This window comes from Bathycoccus prasinos (genome assembly GCF_002220235.1).
Source record: "Bathycoccus prasinos genomic : Chromosome_1".
Lineage (NCBI taxonomy): Eukaryota > Viridiplantae > Chlorophyta > Mamiellophyceae > Mamiellales > Bathycoccaceae > Bathycoccus > Bathycoccus prasinos.
The window spans coordinates 135,699-153,578 of record NC_024008.1 but is presented as its reverse complement, the minus strand read 5'-3'; the positions used below and the strand labels follow the sequence as shown (position 1 = coordinate 153,578).

Sequence of the window (17,880 nt, the reverse complement as noted above, 5' to 3'; positions counted from 1 at the left end):
GAAAGTAATCACAATATAATTTTAGGTTGAGGGAAGTCTGTCCTCGCGTTCATTAGCACAGTTTATAGAGCAACGGACGTTTATTTTTTTCAGGCGGTTTTTTCAAGTAGATTAAAAGATTTTGGTTTTAATACGCAAAATTCACACATCGCCCGTTTGTCAAATCAGTCAATCATCAAAAAGTTTCTTCGTTTTCCTTATCGCTGTCGACGGCGTTGTCTTCTTCTTCTTCTTCTTTTTCTTCTTCTTGTCCTCCTCCCTCCGTATTGTTCACGTCTGCGCCCCATTTCGTATTCGGCTCGCATTCGTGAAAATACTTCCTCTTCAACGTGCCGTGATCCCACAACGCTCCGCACCCTTCGTCGTGCGCCTCGAATCGATGCACTTCCCCGTTTTCCTTCGTCGCTCTCGAATACGCCGGCCCGTGTCGCATTCTGTGTTCTTTCCAGTGTTCCACGTAGCAATTCTCCGAACAAAAGAATGCTCTTTCAAAAGCGTCAACGACAACTTTCATTTTGCGTTCTTTGTACATCTCCAAACACTGCGCGCACTCCAATCGCATCATCGCATCTTTCGATTTCTCGCACCCGCACCCGGAACACGATAAAGTCACCGCATATCTTGGCACTCCCCGGTCTAATTTATGGCACGCGTCCATATACGCTCGATCGCTGTCGATACCTTCGTCAAAATCCTGGAATTTCTGATCTCCGGTTTTCTTAAAATGCGCTCGGTTCGCGTCTCTCATTTTCTGCTCGTTCTCTTTCACCGCGTCGTGCCAAAATTTATCCCAGTGAGTAAACGACCTCGTTTTCGTCGAGTTTGGCTTCGTCTTCGTCGTCTTCAAATCCTCCTTCGAGGTCTTTCGTTGATCATGCGCAGAGGCAGACATTATTATTAATATCTTTAATTTAATAAAAAGAAAATAAACGAGCGTTTTTTTTTAAATAACGAGCGAGCGTTTTTTGAAAAGAATTAACCAACAGACCCCAAAAAGAAGAAGAAGAAGACATTTTCCTCTCAAACAAAGGACCGAGAATACTATGCTCAACGCGTGCTGCGGAGGCATCCGACCAGGACACGAAGATACTAAAGAAGGAGGAGTCTCAGGCTTGCACGATATGAGCACGATCGAGCTTCCCGTTGGACACGTGAAGATCGATCCCGAAGGTTCGTTGTTTCCATTTTTCGCGTGCGATTCAAACATCTCTCTCGCGCGCGCGATGATGATTTGGTTTTAAGTTTGTGTCGATTGAATGCAAACAAACCGCGTAATTCGTTGCTGACGTACAAGTATTACTTCTCGTCGTCATCATCTTTTTTTCAGACCCGTGGCCGTTGGAAACGTACAACCCACCCAAACACGTGTACAAAATGCGCGACGAGAAAACTGGATATTTGCAAACGTTCCCGTTCGAGGAGAACAACCCGATGCCGGAGGCTTTCGAGAGGACGTCGGAGTATCTCGTGAAGTTACTCGACCCGGTGATTAAACCGAAGAATTCAGAAGGAGGAGGAAAAGGAGGCGCGTCCACGAGTCAACCATCATCGTCTTCGAATACTAACGACGAGGGAGATCAAAAATCGAAGAAGAAGAAAGAAAAAGTAAAGAAGCAGTCTCAACCGCCGCAAGAGGAAGCGGACCCGTTCGCGAAGGCGAACTTGACGGTTGGTAAAGTGTTAGAGGCGAAAGCGGACGACGCGTGGTCGGAGAAGTTGTATCTGTGCAAAGTCTTAATCGGCGAAGACGAGGAGAAGGACGTGAAGCAAGTCGTGACTGGATTGAGGAAATACGTAAAGAGAGAAGATTTGGAAGGGAAGTTAGTTCTGACTATTATTAATTTGAAGGTAGCCAAGTTAGCCGGAGAGACGAGCGAGGCGATGATTTTAGCGACGGAGAGCGGCGAAGGCGAGAGCGTGGACGTGAAGTTGGTCAAAGTTCCAGACGGAGCGAAGATTGGCGAGAAGGCGTTCATTGAAAACGAAGAGGATAAGAAGCCGGAAACGTACCCGAAGGAGTGCAAGAGTAAGTTATGGGAGCAAGTGAAGCAAACGCTCGTGATTAAAGGAGGGAAGGCGACGTATCAAGGGAAGAATGTGGTCGTCGCGAGCGGATTCGTGACTGGCCAAAACGGCGTCGCGGACGGGGCGTTGATCAAGTAAGAATGTAGCCGCTTATTTTATATATTTGATGTTATACCTCGTCGACGTTAAATCAGTATCGATCAATTGTTTACCAATTTGTTGACCAACTCTACGGAGTTTTCGCGACCGGGCGTTCCTCCGAACGTCAACGAAGAGACCCACGAGAAGGGGTCGTTCGCGTCGCTCTTTTGCGATGTCAACTCGATGGAGTATCCTGCAAATACAATCGGCCACGGTGCTTTATCGTTGTATTCGACTTCGTGCACTATCTCTTTTTTTGCGTTCAACAAGAGTAACTTTTCGCCTTTGTTGTTGAGTCTGAACGGTAACGCGGCGTCTTTGACGACGTCGCTCGCGCCTTCATTTTCGCCGTAAGCGATTTCAAACTTGGTCACATTCTTCGCAACTACGATTCTCTCTTTCGGTTTTATCGTCGTGTTCGAAGGAAACTGGAACATAGAGGACTTCGCCAGATTCTTTTCGTCCGAGAAGAACCACCCGCTCACGTCAACCTCGTCCGTTCCGCTTGGATTCAGAAACTCAACCCACTCGCCGCTGGCTTTTTTTTCGGTATCATCCGTCGTCACCTCTGGCGAAGAAGATTCCGACGACTTAGTTTTGATCGGATTGTACATGATTTCGCTGATTAGAATCGCTCCGAAATCCTCCTCCGATGGCTTTACCTTCTTCGCTTCTTTTCCTTCCACTTCAAAGAAAAACCTCGTTGTTTTTGTCGTCGTTTTTGCCCCGACGAAATAAAAAAAAACGAGGAGAAGGCAAAAAAAGAACTTTGGGCGGTGGTGGCTTCTCCTCCTTTTCGTCGTCTTCATCGTTGGTGTTCTTGTTGTTCTTGTTCTTGTTGTCATCGTCGTCGGCGTCGTCTTTCCGTCGATGTACGTGTGTGTTCGATGAGAAGTCTTTTTTTACTCTTATATTATATACTATCAACCTCTCGTTCTTTTTTTGTGTGGGTCTCTCGTGTATTTTTCTTAATTTTGCTTTTAATTTTTTTTAATTGGTTAAACCCTGATTTTGAGCAGATGAGGGAGAGATTTCACTTTTTTAAAGAGAGATTTTCACCCTCTTTTGAGGAGGAGAGAAAGCCTTGTGAATTACTTTTAGCGCGACACATCCGAACAACAAGCGTCATATTCCGCACCCAAACACATTTTTATCTACACCACACACATAAAACATGTCCGCGATCGCCCAAATCACGAACAGATGCGTCTCCGTCGCGTCTGTGAGCAGAAAAACGCAAACGAAGAGAGTCGCCTCGCCGGTACGTTAGAGATTTCCGCGTGTAGTTCTTTTTTATATTTTTGATTGATTATTGTGGGTGTGTGTCATCCGGGATGTGGGAGAGGGGGAGAGATAAAATGCAGAGCCGTGTGTTTCATTCATCATCGGCGGCGACTTTTGTCGGTCGTCGTTTACGTCGCTTGGACAAAACGAATCTGGATTCGCGCGAAGGAAGTATTCGTGCGCGAGAATGTGCACGGATGCGCGCGTTCGCGTGGTCGCATGCGCGTGACCCGTTCCGTGGTGGATATCGCTTCCCTCGTACCCCGCATAAAATAATCTCCCTCGGATCGGACTCCCCTGTGCTTTGAACGAAGAATTTGTTTTTTTTTCCTCTTTTCTTGGAGGGGCGGAGAGGATAGGATTATTTTCCTCTCTCAAACCTTTAAATATTATTTACTTCAAACGCTGACCGGAGACTTATTATTATTACTACTACTACTACTATTACAGGCGCAAGCTTCTCTCAAGCAAAAGTTTGAATCCGCGAAGGTTGTCGCGCCGGTTGTCTTGACCAACTTGGTCATGACCATGCCGGCGCACGCCGAAGCGGGTAAATTGTTTGACTTCAACTTGACTTTGCCGATCATCGCGGCGGAGTTTTTGACTTTGATGTTCATCTTGGACAAGACCATGTTTGGCCCGGTTGGTAAAGCGTTGGACGACAGAGATGAATTGATCCGATCCCAATTAGCCGCCGTCGGCGGTAACACCGAAGAGGTTGACAAATTGATTGCGGAGAAGGACCAAATCATCGGCGATGCGAGAGCCGCAGTCGGTAGAGATGTTGCCGCATTGAAGACGGAGATGGACGCGAAGATTGCCGCTGAAGCTGCGAGAGCGAAGGCTGACGTCGACCGTCAAATTGCGGACGCGATGAGTACGATTGATGCGGAAAGAGAGAGCTCCAAGGCACAAGTTGAATCCCAAGGCCAAGCCATTGCGGACCAAATTGTCGCCAAGGTTGTCGAAGTATAAAGAGTTAGAGAGAGAGAGAGGAAAACAACGACAACACAACGAAAAATTAAAAGCCGCTTTGCATCATACATACTACCACAACGCCATCACCACCACAACATCAACAACAACTATATAAATATAACTATGATACCATCATTGATTTTTAGCAGATAGATACATAAAAATGTTTTGACAATCAATCCTTACGAGTGATTTTAACTAACTTTATTAAACTACTATTCACTATTCTTATTCTTCGCCGCGCGTTTTTCAGCGCGTCTGTTTTTCGCCCCACTTCCAGGCGTTTGCTTCCTCTTTCTCGTTTTTGGCTTCGGCGTCGACGCGGACGGCGTTGGCGTCTCCTTCCCAGCCTCTATCTTCTCCCGCTTCTTTACAAAGACGGAAGAAGAGAGGGAGGAGGAAAAGAAGAAGACTTCTCGTAACTTTGCCTCTATAAGAACCTCGTTACCTTCGTTTTGAGTATTGGAAAGCATCAAATCTTCGATTGTATTTTTAATATTCTTCGCTTCGGGAGCGTTTTCATCCAGCAAGAAATCTAAGAGCAACGCCAAAGCCGCATTTACTTCTCTCCTTCTACGGCGGTCGTAATCGCTTGCGATGGTTTTCGCAAACGTTCGCACGTCCGATGAAGTGAAGAGAGCGTCTTGCAAAACATCCGGAGCGTTTAGCAGCGTCCGGCATAGAAACCGCGAGGCCACTTTCGGTTCGTTCTTCGCAGAGAAGTGTTCGTTTAACCACCCGGTTAGGTGAGAGATGGAAGCTGCAATCGATATCGCCGCGGGTTCGACCGCTGCAGTCGTCGTCGTCATTTTTGTCTCGTCTTCTTCTTCCACCAGTAAGCAAGAAAAATCAAAGCTCGAGATTTCGAGGATTTCTGCAAGCGCGGTCTTGATGGCCAGCGAAGAAGAGTCCTCGACGTCATCGTTGTTGTTATCTGCGACGACGATCAGGCGGCACAGCTCAGATACCGTGGCGAGTTGGCTGTTCAACTTGGGCCGTTTTTCCAAGCACCTTGAGACGGTGGCGTGGAGTTCGAGATATGGTTTGAAACATTTCTTCGCGACGAGATAATCCGATGTGGAATAACTGCCATCTCTCGAGTTTGATTCGCCGCGCGTGTCGATGGATTCCAATCGAGATAAAATTGCACTTCTCACGCGTCGCACTGCGTCCACGAAATCTCGTCCAGCAAACACGAACGCGTCGGGTGCTTCTGCTAAACCTTTTAAAATCATTGCAGAGAGCACGGCCACATGACTTCGATGCTCGACGGATACATCCTGCGCCGAGGAAACCGAAGCTCGCGGGTATACGCTTTCTTCAATACGTCTCGTCAAGAATGCAACAAAGCTCACATGTTCGACAAGTTCGAGCGAGAAAGAATCGCTTACATTTTCGCACACATTCTTGATCAATCGCATGGTTCTTGACCGCACGTTGCTGTCCGCGAGCGCGTGCGAGCACGTTTGTGAGCTCAAAATTTCAAGCACAAACTGTTTCCGAAACACCCGCGAGGATAAGTTTTCTTTATCGCCCAAAGAGTGGAAGGAAGAATTGAGTTGACGAAGTGCCCAGGTTCGCTTGGTTTTCGCATCGGCATCTCCGGCGTTTACCAGCGGGAGAAACATAGGCAAACGATCGAGATCTATGGACATGCGTTTTAAGACTTGCTTGTTGGCGACGACGAAGAATTCAGATTCCGGTCGACAGGCGAGCCACATGGCTTCGGCCGCGAACGACGTCGCCGTTGTTGGCCAGACGACATCTTCTGCGTGTTGACACTTCCTTTGCATGATCATTTTTTCTTCATCATCTCGCGTGAAGATGCCGTTGTTCCACATATCGTTTGAGTTTCGAATCCATCGCAAAATGGAAAGGACTTGCGTTCGTTCGCGAAACGACGCTCGCGCCAACATCACATCGGTTAAATCGATATCTTCTCCGTCTTCGGTTTTCCCGGTGACTATACGAGTCACAATTTCATCCATGATTGATAATATCGCTCTCGCGAGACGACGAAAATTAGTATCGGTGGAGGAAAGTGCTGATATTACAACCGAGAGAATGCCCGAACGCACACACTCTCTCGGCGAAAGCGATTCTGTTTCCAGGTTTCGCAGTGTCATTGGAAGTATCCAGGACGGATCGTACGCCAATCGGTTGATAATTTCGTTCCCATTGGTAAGCAGCACATCTTCCGTATCACTATCTTCCCAGAAGAAAAGCTTTCGTCTTTGAGGAAAAGCAGTCGCCGTCATCGCACTTCGTCTGCAATCCAAAAGCGACGTACCGATTGCATTACCGACGCGTTCTTTCAATGACGCTTTTGTATCGCTGACGTCGTCGTTGTTATCATCATCATCGTTAAATACTAGCCTACTCCAAGTACTGCCTTCGAAAAACTTTTCAGCCGCGCTTCCAAACACAAAGCCGCACTTTTTAAGAACGTCTTGTCCAGAAAGTGAATCGAGCGTTACCATAGTTCGCTTGATGCAAGAATCGAAAGCAGATGACGACGCGTTATATCCTTTAAGCAAAAGAGGTAAAACATGAACTGATTTCTCTGTCGCCCATATATCTGGCTGCGATTGCTGCGTATCCTTGTGTAGGCGATGTTTTAGTTCGAGAGACGCGTGCAGAACTTTTGCAAACCGCAGCTTCAATTCTGCAAATTGCTTTTGATTTTGCGGCGGTGAGAAGGACGACACAGAAGCAGAGACTTTCTCCGAAAGCTCGTCCACGCGTTCCCGAACAAAGTGCATCGAAGACGGATTTTGCGGAAGGGAATCCAAAAACTCATTCGTATTTTCGTATTCTTCCAACTCTCTTCGCGACAAAAGGGCGTGCTCAAATTTTTCATTCTCGCACACGCAATCGAAGCTTGACATTGCAAACTCCTCAAATACTTCACGCAGTTTATCCCTTTTCTTCATTTTCTTTGCATTATTTGGCGTGAGGGCTGCAACGATTTTAGCCATCGCTTCTACTCTGCGATGGTTTTTTAGCGTTTTCGCCTTGAGCGAGGAGGAGACAAACATTCGCGCGGCGTTGACTAATTCGATAACATCGTCTTCGTTGCTGAGCATAAAATTCTCGTTCACCGCAAAAGTGAATGCGTTGTTACAGTTGAGAACATCGGCATCATCCACATTCGCACGTTTATCCCACAACTCGAGTTCTTCTTTAATTCTATTCCCCAGAACTTGCTTGAACGTGCGGTAGTCCGCACCGGACTTCAATTCATCCAGAAGTACTAACTTTCTTAAAATAAAGCTAACGCATCTTACGCGATACACTCCAGGACAGTTCACGTCAAAGCATACGTTGAAAGCGTTCATTATATTCTCCACGCGTTCTTTCTCGAAAGTCTCTTTAAAATATTGATCCGTCAACGCATCTGAAAGTTTCTTCTCAAAAATATTCTTCTGTTTCTCGTTGTCACCATTTAATTCAATTTGAACAGCTCGAGCGGAGCACACCATATTTCCATGGGTTGTTGGATTCATTTGCTTCATAACTAACGATGCGATGTCGCTCAAGACCTCTGTTCGATCACTTTCATTTACGATGGCTCGAATAGCTGCGCACTCCGCGCATTTTCGCATGGCATCGGAGGCCGCCTTTTCAAACACGATACCGTCATCTTTAAAGTTGCAATGCCGTAAAAATGTAGCCGCGCATATCTCTCCTGCGTTTGAATTCACGAGAGCCGAGACAAACTCAGCTTCCGCGAGTACAACTTGACTTTTCTTATGTCTCTTCCTTTTCAAAATTTTCTCCAGAGCTCGAAGAGTAATTGAAGAGTACGGAGCTGCGATATTAGTATCTTGACCCGTCGACGAGTTTCTTTCAAAGATGCGCGCAAGAACACGTAGTATTGGGGCCGTATTCTCAACATCGTCTTCTCCCAATAACACCTCGAGCAGATGCGCAAGAATCTTTGATTTTCCATCAAAAGAGACGCTCTGCGAGCTCAAAGACACATCGGACACGGAAGCCATTAAAACGAAGTTTGTCATTTGCCTACTCTTTGCGATTACGTCGAGTTGAGCCTCTTCCGAAGCAAACTTTGCAAAGATGACCAAGGACTCGTTTTCGGAGTGCGTCAAAAACGCATCCGCGAGACGTTTTCGAGGAGTTGACTGCACCGCACCACATTTCTGCTCTGTATCTTCAATGCCTCTCGCCAACGCAACTGCAATTTTCGATTGGCTTTCCATATCAAAGCAGTCATGTTCCGTCCGTGACAGCTCTCTTGCAACACTGAATGAAACCGCGCTTAAAAGAGAAGCGCGACCGGATCGGCTCATCTCGTTGATCTTTCGAAGCACTTCTAGGAGAAGTCTCGTGAAATCTTCCGCCTCGTGAACGTAAGTTTGCAGCAAGAGCGAATATAGTTTTGCCTTAGATTGCGCATCTAAGGCGCCAGCGATCTCGACTACATCCATTTCGACGTTTTCGATCGTAAAGACCTTCGCATTCTTCGGGTTGCTCAGAAATATTTGCCGCTCTTCGCATAAAATATCGTCTATCGTCTTCATCACTTTCTTTTCACAATTTGATGCCGCCAAGCTATGAACGCCTATTTTGTTCAACGTCACTGCGTGCTTCCAGAAATCCGTCGTGCGAAGCAAACTCGAGAGAACGAGCGAGGCTGCAAATTGTCGAACGACGTCAATCTCTTCTTTGGATTTTTTGACACTCTTTGAAACTTTCAAGGCATTTTCAAACACAATCACGGACAGAGGCGAGAGCGCGGAAGTGCTGTTACCATTGTGCTCCTCTGGTTGATTAAACCGAGTCGGCCGCGCGAATTCTTCGTCTACGAACGCGTCGAGACTTGTTCGTTTCGACGCCGAGACGATTGCGTCTGCTAAGAAATCTGCGAGTGTTGAAGTCAAGTTGAGCGAAGTCGAGGCGCTACAGCAACATTTTGCAAAGCTGCGCGCGTACGTCTCTGCTTCCCGTTCGAACGAACGTTTCGTACTTCTGTCGCTTCCACCTCTTCCATCGAGCGTCTTCGACTCGATTATGTTCAACTTGAAGAGTGTCTTGAGATTTTCGGATAGTAAACGGATATCATTACTTTCATCCGCAACATCTTTCATCACGGCAAACGCGTAACATTTGAACACTGCAACGAGAGTGTTTTTCGACACCGCCGAGGACGCCGTGCAGGCGTTTCTTGCAACAGAAACGGCAGCGATACTTTCGCGAGTATTTTGAAATAGCTCGTCGGGAGTGTTCGGAAGAATCTTCGCGACATCAACATAATTCACGGTATCTGAAGGTGAGAGTGCGATGCGCTCGGCCAAGGCTTCCAAGGCCAAAAGCTTGGAGAATCGACTAAACTCGGATACTTCGTCCTGGGTTTCTTCCTCGTCGTTGCCTTCGTCGTCGTCGCCGTCGTCGAATTCAACTTCTCCTTTTTTATCGGTATCCATCTTCTCGATAGTCAATTGAGCGTGCGCTCCTCCTTTCATAACGATTTGTATGAGCACCGAGATATCCGGGAAAACATCCGCCGACGCTATGCCTCTGGCGCGACGCAATACCTCCCGCTTCCGCGCGAGCACGTGGCCACGATGAGCGCCGTTATTTCTATTACTATTACTAATACTAATATTTTTACGTTGCTTGATCTGGTTCGCAATCGCGCTCTTTTCCGCCAAATATATTCGCTTTCTCGTCGCGCGCAAACATTTCGCTAGAAATTGCAAAGAAGCCTGACGTACGACTATGCTTTTATGACCGAGCGATTTCACAAAGACAGATTTCGTTAACGACGAAGGTAACGCACTCGATGCCCAACACCTGGCACTAAACTCAATCTTTTCGTCGTCGTCGTCTTCGTCATCGTTGCCGCCGTCGTGTCGATCATTCTTGTTGTTTTCGTTCGTGATACCACCACTAAAATCTCCTATCGTCGTCTCGCCGTATTCTGCGGAGGTTTGAATCAAATCTCCCAACATGCGTATCGTCGACAACCACTTCTCTGTATTTTTCGGTTGCAAATCAGATGAGAACTGAGCAACATATCGTGCAGCTAGTCGTGGGTGCGCAACACACGCGTCTGAGAGAACAGATAGGTGCGCATCACACTCTGCTGGACGCAATTTCACCAAGAGGCGAGATATCAAATCTCCCGCGTTGACCTGAGATGGACAAATGCCATGTCGCGGATTCACGCAGACTTCTTTCAAAAGATCCACAGCCATTTTCGCAACGGTAGTGTCCCGAAAGAAGACCGACACTTTCTTGTTTTCATCTTTTTCAGCATTTGTGACACCATCGCTAAAAGCAGCCATCGTCGCCAACTGCTCCAAAAGCACATCCGTGAACGTCGCGAGCTTGATTTTCAACGGCGTCTGAATCGCGCTCACGTTTATATTCAATACGCTCTGCGAAAGAACAGACAGAAACCGACACTGCGTCTCCGAGTCGTCTTTCGCCACATTTCTTACGAACAAATACATGACGTTACGATTCGTTGCCGCCGAGCGCACGACGCTTTCGTAGTTCGATTCTAAAAATGCGAGATAAAACTGCGCAAACGCGAATCTGTTTGACGCCTTTTCAATGTTCTTCCTGGACGCTTTCGCAGCTTGGTTTATCTTCGCTCGCTCTTCCCGGAACAACGAAATGTGCGCATTCCTTTTATCATTAGCGTTCCCGTTGGTGTTGTCTTTGATGTTGTTGTTGCTGCTGATGTCGTCGTCGGCATCCTCTTCGTCGTCGGAATCTTCATTCTTGTTCTTCTTTTTCTTTTTCCTACTGCTACTATTATTATCGATTCTCGGCGTCGCAACTTTTTGTAAAATCTGCAACGTCCAATCAAACTGCCTAAACGTCTCCTCGGCTAAACTTCCATCGTCGTCGCGTTGGACAATCGCGGTGAATACGTCAAAAGCGGCTACAATCCGAACCCGAACCCCGGACGCGATGTGCGAATACATCTGCCGCATCCGTCTGGCGATGATATTTCTCGCCAAGCCGTCCAAAGCCAACCGACTTACGCTGGTCGACGCCGTCGATGCTCCCGCCGCACTTTGCCTTCTCTCTCTCTTCTTCTCCTCGTTATCATCATCATCATCATCACGAGTGGTGGTGTTCTTTTCTTCTTCATCATCATCATCTTCTTCTTCTTCTTCTTCTTCTTCATCTTTCACTCGCAAAATCGTCGCGATGAACAGCAGTAACGGTACGCCCACTTTCTGCGCGTTGTTCAAATGGTGCGCGTCCCATATTTCCAATAAAGACTGGAAGCTTTGCGCTTGTTGCAAATACACCTGTTTCGGTAATAACGATGACGACGCGATGATAACGCGAACATCAGAGAGGAGGAGTACGGTGAGCAAAAGAAAGAAGAAAGGAGAGAGAGAGAGAGAGAGAGAGAGAGAGAGAGAGAGAGAGAGAGAGAGAGAGAGAGAGAGAGAGAGAGAGAGAGAGAGAGGAAAAACAAAGCCGCCACGGACGACACAAACACATCGTTAAAAGAGAAACGAACGCACTCGTAAACACTCCTTCGGCGAGACTTCTTTTTTCCTCGAGAAAAGAGCGCGCAAACTTCTCAAACAGTTCGAAATCGTCGTCGTCGTCGTCTCCTCCTCCTTCTCGTCGGAAGAAGAAGAAGAGGACACCAGCAGTCCTAATTTCTCGCAGTTCCGTCGAACCGCTTTTAAGTGCTCATGCTCGTCCTCGATTTCCATCTTCTCGTGTGAAAAAAAATGACGAACGAAAAATTTAAAAGCAGAAAAAAAACCAAAGCAGCTGCAAAGGAAAAAAAAGAAAAAAAAAGGAAAAAATCTGGTCTGTCTCATTTTTGCTCCATCTTGTTGTCTCTTCTGTGTATTTTATCCACTCTTTTCTCACGCATCACACGCTGAGAGAATACACCACTACAGAGTACACAGAGAATAATAAGAAGAAGAAGAAGAAGAGCGCGAAAATGACGACGACGACGAGTTTTGGTGGTGCTTTGACGACGGCGACGGCGACGACGACGACAACGACGAGGAGCTTTAACAACAACGACGGGAGAAGATGGAGAAGCGAAACGACGACGATGATGACAAAAAGAGGAAGAAGAAAGAGCGCGCTGGGATTTAAGAAGAAAAAAAACGACCGCGCTTCTTCGATCGTCATCAGAGCGGACGCGTTTAACAACTTATCGGCGACGTTAGACGAAGCGTGGGCGAAAATGAAAGGGGTGGCGGATTTGTCGCCGGAAAATATCAAAGCGCCTTTGAAAGACGTGAGGAGAGCTTTGTTAGAAGCGGACGTGAGTTTACCGGTGGTGAGGAGATTTATCAAAAAAGTGGAGGAGAGAGCGCCGGGGGTGAAAGTTACGAAAGGCGTGGAACCGAGCCAGGAGTTGGTAAAGTTAGTCGCGGACGAGTTGTGCACTTTGATGGGCGGCGTCGGCGCGGATGGGATTAACTTTCGCGAGGAAGGGAACGGGCCGACGGTTATTTTAATGGCTGGTTTACAAGGCGTCGGGAAGACGACGGCGTGCGGGAAATTGGCGCTGAGTTTGAAGAAACAGAATAAGACGTGTTTATTAGTAGCGACGGATGTGTACAGGCCGGCGGCGATTGACCAGCTGAAAAAATTAGGGAGCGATTTGAACGTGCCGGTGTACGACGAAGGCGCGAACGCGTCGCCGCCGTCGATTGCCGCGAACGGTGTAGCAGAGGCGAAAAAGAGAGGCGATATCGACGTGGTCATCGTCGATACCGCGGGGAGACTGAACATCGACGAGGCGTTAATGAACGAGTTGATTGCGACGAAAATGAGCACGCAAGCGGACGAGACGTTGTTGGTGGTGGACGCGATGACTGGTCAAGAAGCGGCGACGTTGACGAAATCGTTCGCGGATGCCATCGATATTACCGGCGCGATTTTAACCAAATTGGACGGGGATACCAGAGGTGGCGCAGCGCTGTCGGTGAGAGAAGTCAGTGGGAAACCTATTAAGTTTACCGGAGTTGGTGAGAAAATGGACGCGTTAGACCCGTTCTACCCGGAAAGAATGACGAGCAGAATCTTAGGTATGGGCGACGTGGTATCGTTCGTAGAAAAAGCGCAAGAAGCGGTGAAACAAGCGGACGCGGAACAAATGAAGGAGAAAATTATGAAAGCGACGTTTGATTTCGATGACTTTTTGAAGAACATGGACATGATGGGTGACATGGGATCGATGTCGCAACTCATGAAGATGATTCCAGGCGCGAATAAGTTATCGGATAAAGACATGCAAGAGGCGGAGAAGTCATTTAAAATCGCGAAATCGTTGATCATGTCCATGACGCCGGAAGAGAGAAAGTATCCGGACATGTTAGTCGCCTCGAGTACGGCGGAAAGTAGAAGAAACAGAATCGTGAAAGGGGCGGGAAAAACGGAAGAAGATTTGGCCGAGTTGATTGTTATGTTTGGCGGCATGCGAGTGAAGATGCAGCAAATGTCTGCGGCCATGGGTTCAGAAGCCGCCAAGTTGGGTTTGCAACCGCAATTGAGTTCGGACGAGATGACGAAATTAGCGAGCGAGAAGGTCAGAAAACGCATCAAGCCCGGACACGTGAGAAGGAACAAAGCTAAGAAAGTTCCAAAGAGTCTCGTGGAAAGAGAGAAAATGCTCGCAGACGTTTTGAATGATGGTGAATAAATAAATTAAAGCCTCTACAATCATGGAGTATATACAGCAATTGACTTCTTCTTTTTCTCATCTCTTTCTCTCTCTCAACTCTTATTTAAACGCAACATTGCGCGCGAGCGAGCGAGGCGAAACACGAATACTATAGATTACCTCCTCCTCCTCCTCCTTCCTCTAAACGATAAATCTCCACAACGAATTGTGTCTCGGCGGTATTCTATAATGCGCGGCTAAAAACATCTCTTGCACAGACTTCCACAAATAGCTCGTGCAGAACTGAACTAACCACGCGTCTGGACCGACCAAAATTCTCGCACCCGGCGTTCGCCACGGTCTGGCTGCTTTGCACACCGCGTAGGCCACTTTCATGGGATTTGACCCGTTCTTCTCGTCCGAGCGCATGATGTTCACCGCTCTCTTCGCGACTTCGTCGGTTTCAATTTCCGGCGCATGTTCGCATTCCATGCCCGGTTGTAAGTCCCCAGGTTCAATTAAGCACGCGCGAATGCCATCACATTTGGATTCCATTCGCAAGGCGTCCGTGTACACTTCTACGGCGGCTTTTGAGCTCGAATACGCGCTTTGGTACGGAATGCCGATTCTTCCCGCGATGGATCCGACGTTAACGATGGTTGCGTTTTGGTGTTTCGGAATAGCTTCCGGGTAAAACGCGGCAACGACGCGCAGCACGCCGAAGTAGTTCGTTTCAAGAACTTTCTTGGCCATATCGACGGGAGTATTCATCGCTAACGATGCCGCGCTAATCCCCGCGTTGTTGACCAAGATTCTCAAACTTCCTTTCCCGTGCCTGGCGACGATGGCATCTCGAACCGCGTTCACCGAATCGTCATCGGTCACGTCCATTCGCAACAACGGCGGGACTTCGTCGATATTCGAACAACACAAAGGTACGTTCACTAAAGACGTCGATGCGACGTTTTTTGAGTTTGGTGACATCATGTCAAACATTGATTGCAACGCGTTGCCGGCTTTGAAATCCACCGACCCGGATCGCGACGTACCGTAGACGATATAGTCCGGGTACTTCTTACGCATTTGACTGAGAATTTTCGAGCCGACGTTCCCGGAGGCACCCGTCACTAACGCCACGTTGACTTCAATCGGTCCTTTCGCGCGTTTCTTCTTCTCCTTTTTGTTGTTGTTGTTGTTTGTGGGAGAATTCGGTTTATTCTTATTCGTCCTCGCGGTTCCAAAGACGAACGCAGACAAAAACCACCATCCGACGAAAAACAACACGCACAAGCCAATTTTCACCTCTAGCGAATACATTTTGACGAACGTATCGATTTTCTTTAGCATTTTCGGATCGACGTACGTTTTCGCCATCTTTCTCGCGTATTTCCGCGTCCACGCCGTGTACGTCGGCACTTTTTTCAACGCCTTCGCGACCCCGTCGATATATTCCTCCGGAACGACTTCATACTTCACCGATAAAAACGCGGCCAAAACGAACGCCACGAGTGCTTTCAAACCACTCTTTTCCTCTCGGCTTCTCGCGTGACTCATCGCGTACAAACTCAAATAGCAAATCAAAATCGTCGTCGCGCACCTGAACAAAAACTCTGTATCTAAACTCGTCCACATTTCGCTCGTTTTTTTGCTCACAAAACTCACTGTTTTCTCCTTTGCCTCCTTCGCCACTTGGATCGTTTTCTTCCCACTTTCGCACGCGTAGATCTTCACCACTTTCGCGTACCGTCGAATGCGTTTCGATCTTAAAACTCTCCGTCCCATTCTCTTCATTCTCAGATAATTCATTCTCAAATTCGATTTCAGAAATACCGTCGCCTTCTTCGCTCGAGAGAAAATGAGCTTTTTCATTCGCTTCGTTTTTATTCCTTTTTTCTTCATTTTAGTCAAAAAAGAGGACAACTTACTCGATGATGATGATGCGCTTCTTCTTTTCATATTCTTTGTCTTCTTCTTTGTCTTCTTCTTCGTTATATGTTATCAAAAGCAGAGAATCAGAGATACACGTATTTAAAGTGGTGTTCGCTTTTTTGAATTTTTCTATTCCCCCCCCCTCTCACTCTTGCCTCTTTTTCATGGATGGTTGTCAAAATGGTTGTTGGAAATTTCAAAAATCAAACCAAAACATTTTCAAAAATGCCAGAAAAGCTTCATTTTCTGCTTTGGCACTTTTTCGTGCTTCAAAGAGAAACAACAAAACAAAGATGGAGAGAGGAGGACCACCAACCGGCGGAGGGAGCTCAACAGTAGCCTTCTCCGCCTCTCTCGCGGCACTTCCCTTGAAATATCTGTTCAAAACGCTCGGGTGCTGCGCGAAAATCTCCCCGGAAGTGCTCATCGAAGCGCATCCTTCGAGCGGGTTACGCATCAAAGCGGTGAATCAAAATCACTCGGCGTTTTTGAGTTGCATTTTAAGGACGAACGCGTTTGATGGGTACGAGTGTTGCGCCGTTGAAAAAGCGGCGGATAAAAACGACGACGACGATTTTGTTGTGACGGGAGTGCAGACGGCGCTGTTGGCGAAGCACGTTTTGGGGTGCCTGCGATCGAATCGAGTCGATCGCGTGAGAATAAAAATGAAAGAAAGTAACGGAGAAAAAGTTGAGATTGTGTGCACGGGCGGACAAGGAGGACAAGGAGGACAAGGAGGACAAGGAGGACAACTTCAAAAGACGTATAACATTTACGCGATACAGGACGCGGAACACTTAGCGGCAGAGGTGGATAGCGATTCCATGCTCGTTCAAATCGTGTTTAAAGCGAGAAGTTTAGGTAAGTTTTTAGGAAGTCACTTCAACGTCGGGACGCAACAAGACGCGACGTTTACGTTTTACAACGGCGAGTGGGAAGGTGACGGATCGGACGCGACAGGGACGGGAACGACGACGCCAGGGAGCGCGGCCGCCGCGGGTGGAGTCGTCAACGCTTTCAGTAGCAAGCAGTCTCGAGGTGGGAGCTTCTCCAAGCAACAGCACAAGGCGAAGAAGTGCGTGGAGATATCTTCGTACGTGGATAAAAAAGCCGAACAGAATATAGCCGGCGGACCGTTTCAACAGTTGCAAACGACGGTACATTTGGACGCAAACGAGCAAGCGATTTTGAGGTACGAGAATCGACAGTACGATAAAGAGTTCGTAAAAGTGACGATTAATTTGAAAGATACTTTAGCGATGGTGAAATTGTGCGAGTCAATCGAACAAGACGTGTTGATGTCGTGCGATAAAGACGGCGATCCGGTATCGTTGAGACCGACGAGGGAGTTTGCCGGAGGGCATTACGCCTCGTCGGAACAACAAATGCACGGCGGCGAGAATCCGAGAGCAGGCATACCGCACTTTGATTTCGACGCGGAGATGGTGTTGGCGGCGATGTTACCGGATGAAGAAGAAGAAGAAGAGGATGATGAAGAAGAGAAACGAAAAGAAGAAGAAGCGAGAAGAAAAGACGACGAGGCGGCTGGGAGGATGACGATCAACTATAATAACGTCCCTCCGCAAACGCCCGGGTCATCGGTTGTGCCGCCTTCGCAAACGACCGAAGGCGGTTCTGTTCGACCACCGTTTGGTTCACCGAGCGAGAATAAAAGCAACAAAAACAAAATCGTCTGGGATGGCGACGACGACGAAGAAGAAGAAGTCACCGCCACGCCAGCCGAGGAGATGTCGAAAAGACACAAGTCTTCTTGATGAGAGATTAAGATTAAATTTTAGGACGCATGCACGCATAGATACATACTAGAACACGTAGAAAAAACCGTAATAATATACACGCGCAACATATACATACAATACAAGTAAGTTAAATAACAA

The 17,880-nt window shown here is 47.5% G+C and overlaps 8 protein-coding genes across 8 annotated transcripts; 4 read left to right on the top strand and 4 right to left on the bottom strand.

The window, feature by feature from the left end:
- Positions 1-175: 175 nt before the first annotated feature.
- Positions 176-892, bottom strand: Bathy01g00810 (predicted protein; the record flags this gene model as incomplete). Its single annotated transcript, XM_007515286.1, has 1 exon — positions 176-892. The coding sequence occupies one exon, from the start codon at positions 890-892 to the stop codon at positions 176-178; it is 717 nt and encodes a 238-aa protein (XP_007515348.1).
- A 151-nt stretch (positions 893-1,043) lies between these two features.
- Positions 1,044-2,163, top strand: Bathy01g00800 (methionyl-tRNA synthetase; the record flags this gene model as incomplete). The annotated part of the gene is made up of 2 exons (XM_007515532.1): positions 1,044-1,170; positions 1,328-2,163. The coding sequence occupies 2 exons, from the start codon at positions 1,044-1,046 to the stop codon at positions 2,161-2,163; spliced, it is 963 nt and encodes a 320-aa protein (XP_007515594.1).
- Positions 2,164-2,225: 62 nt separating this feature from the next.
- Positions 2,226-2,975, bottom strand: Bathy01g00790 (predicted protein; the record flags this gene model as incomplete). Its single annotated transcript, XM_007515129.1, has 1 exon — positions 2,226-2,975. One exon carries the CDS (start codon positions 2,973-2,975, stop codon positions 2,226-2,228), a length of 750 nt encoding a protein of 249 aa, XP_007515191.1.
- A 365-nt stretch (positions 2,976-3,340) lies between these two features.
- Positions 3,341-4,425, top strand: Bathy01g00780 (F0F1 ATP synthase subunit B'; the record flags this gene model as incomplete). The annotated part of the gene is made up of 2 exons (XM_007515029.1): positions 3,341-3,427; positions 3,901-4,425. 2 exons carry the CDS (start codon positions 3,341-3,343, stop codon positions 4,423-4,425), a joined length of 612 nt encoding a protein of 203 aa, XP_007515091.1.
- Positions 4,426-4,643: 218 nt separating this feature from the next.
- On the bottom strand, positions 4,644-12,137 carry Bathy01g00770 (predicted protein; the record flags this gene model as incomplete). Its single annotated transcript, XM_007515434.1, has 2 exons — positions 4,644-11,717; positions 11,940-12,137. 2 exons carry the CDS (start codon positions 12,135-12,137, stop codon positions 4,644-4,646), a joined length of 7,272 nt encoding a protein of 2,423 aa, XP_007515496.1.
- Positions 12,138-12,376: 239 nt separating this feature from the next.
- Bathy01g00760 (signal recognition particle protein) lies at positions 12,377-14,092 on the top strand (the record flags this gene model as incomplete). Its single annotated transcript, XM_007515357.1, has 1 exon — positions 12,377-14,092. One exon carries the CDS (start codon positions 12,377-12,379, stop codon positions 14,090-14,092), a length of 1,716 nt encoding a protein of 571 aa, XP_007515419.1.
- A 162-nt stretch (positions 14,093-14,254) lies between these two features.
- Positions 14,255-15,952, bottom strand: Bathy01g00750 (short chain dehydrogenase; the record flags this gene model as incomplete). The annotated part of the gene is made up of 1 exon (XM_007515398.1): positions 14,255-15,952. The coding sequence occupies one exon, from the start codon at positions 15,950-15,952 to the stop codon at positions 14,255-14,257; it is 1,698 nt and encodes a 565-aa protein (XP_007515460.1).
- A 194-nt stretch (positions 15,953-16,146) lies between these two features.
- On the top strand, positions 16,147-17,757 carry Bathy01g00740 (predicted protein; the record flags this gene model as incomplete). Its single annotated transcript, XM_007515624.1, has 1 exon — positions 16,147-17,757. One exon carries the CDS (start codon positions 16,147-16,149, stop codon positions 17,755-17,757), a length of 1,611 nt encoding a protein of 536 aa, XP_007515686.1.
- Between the last annotated feature and the right edge of the window lie 123 nt (positions 17,758-17,880).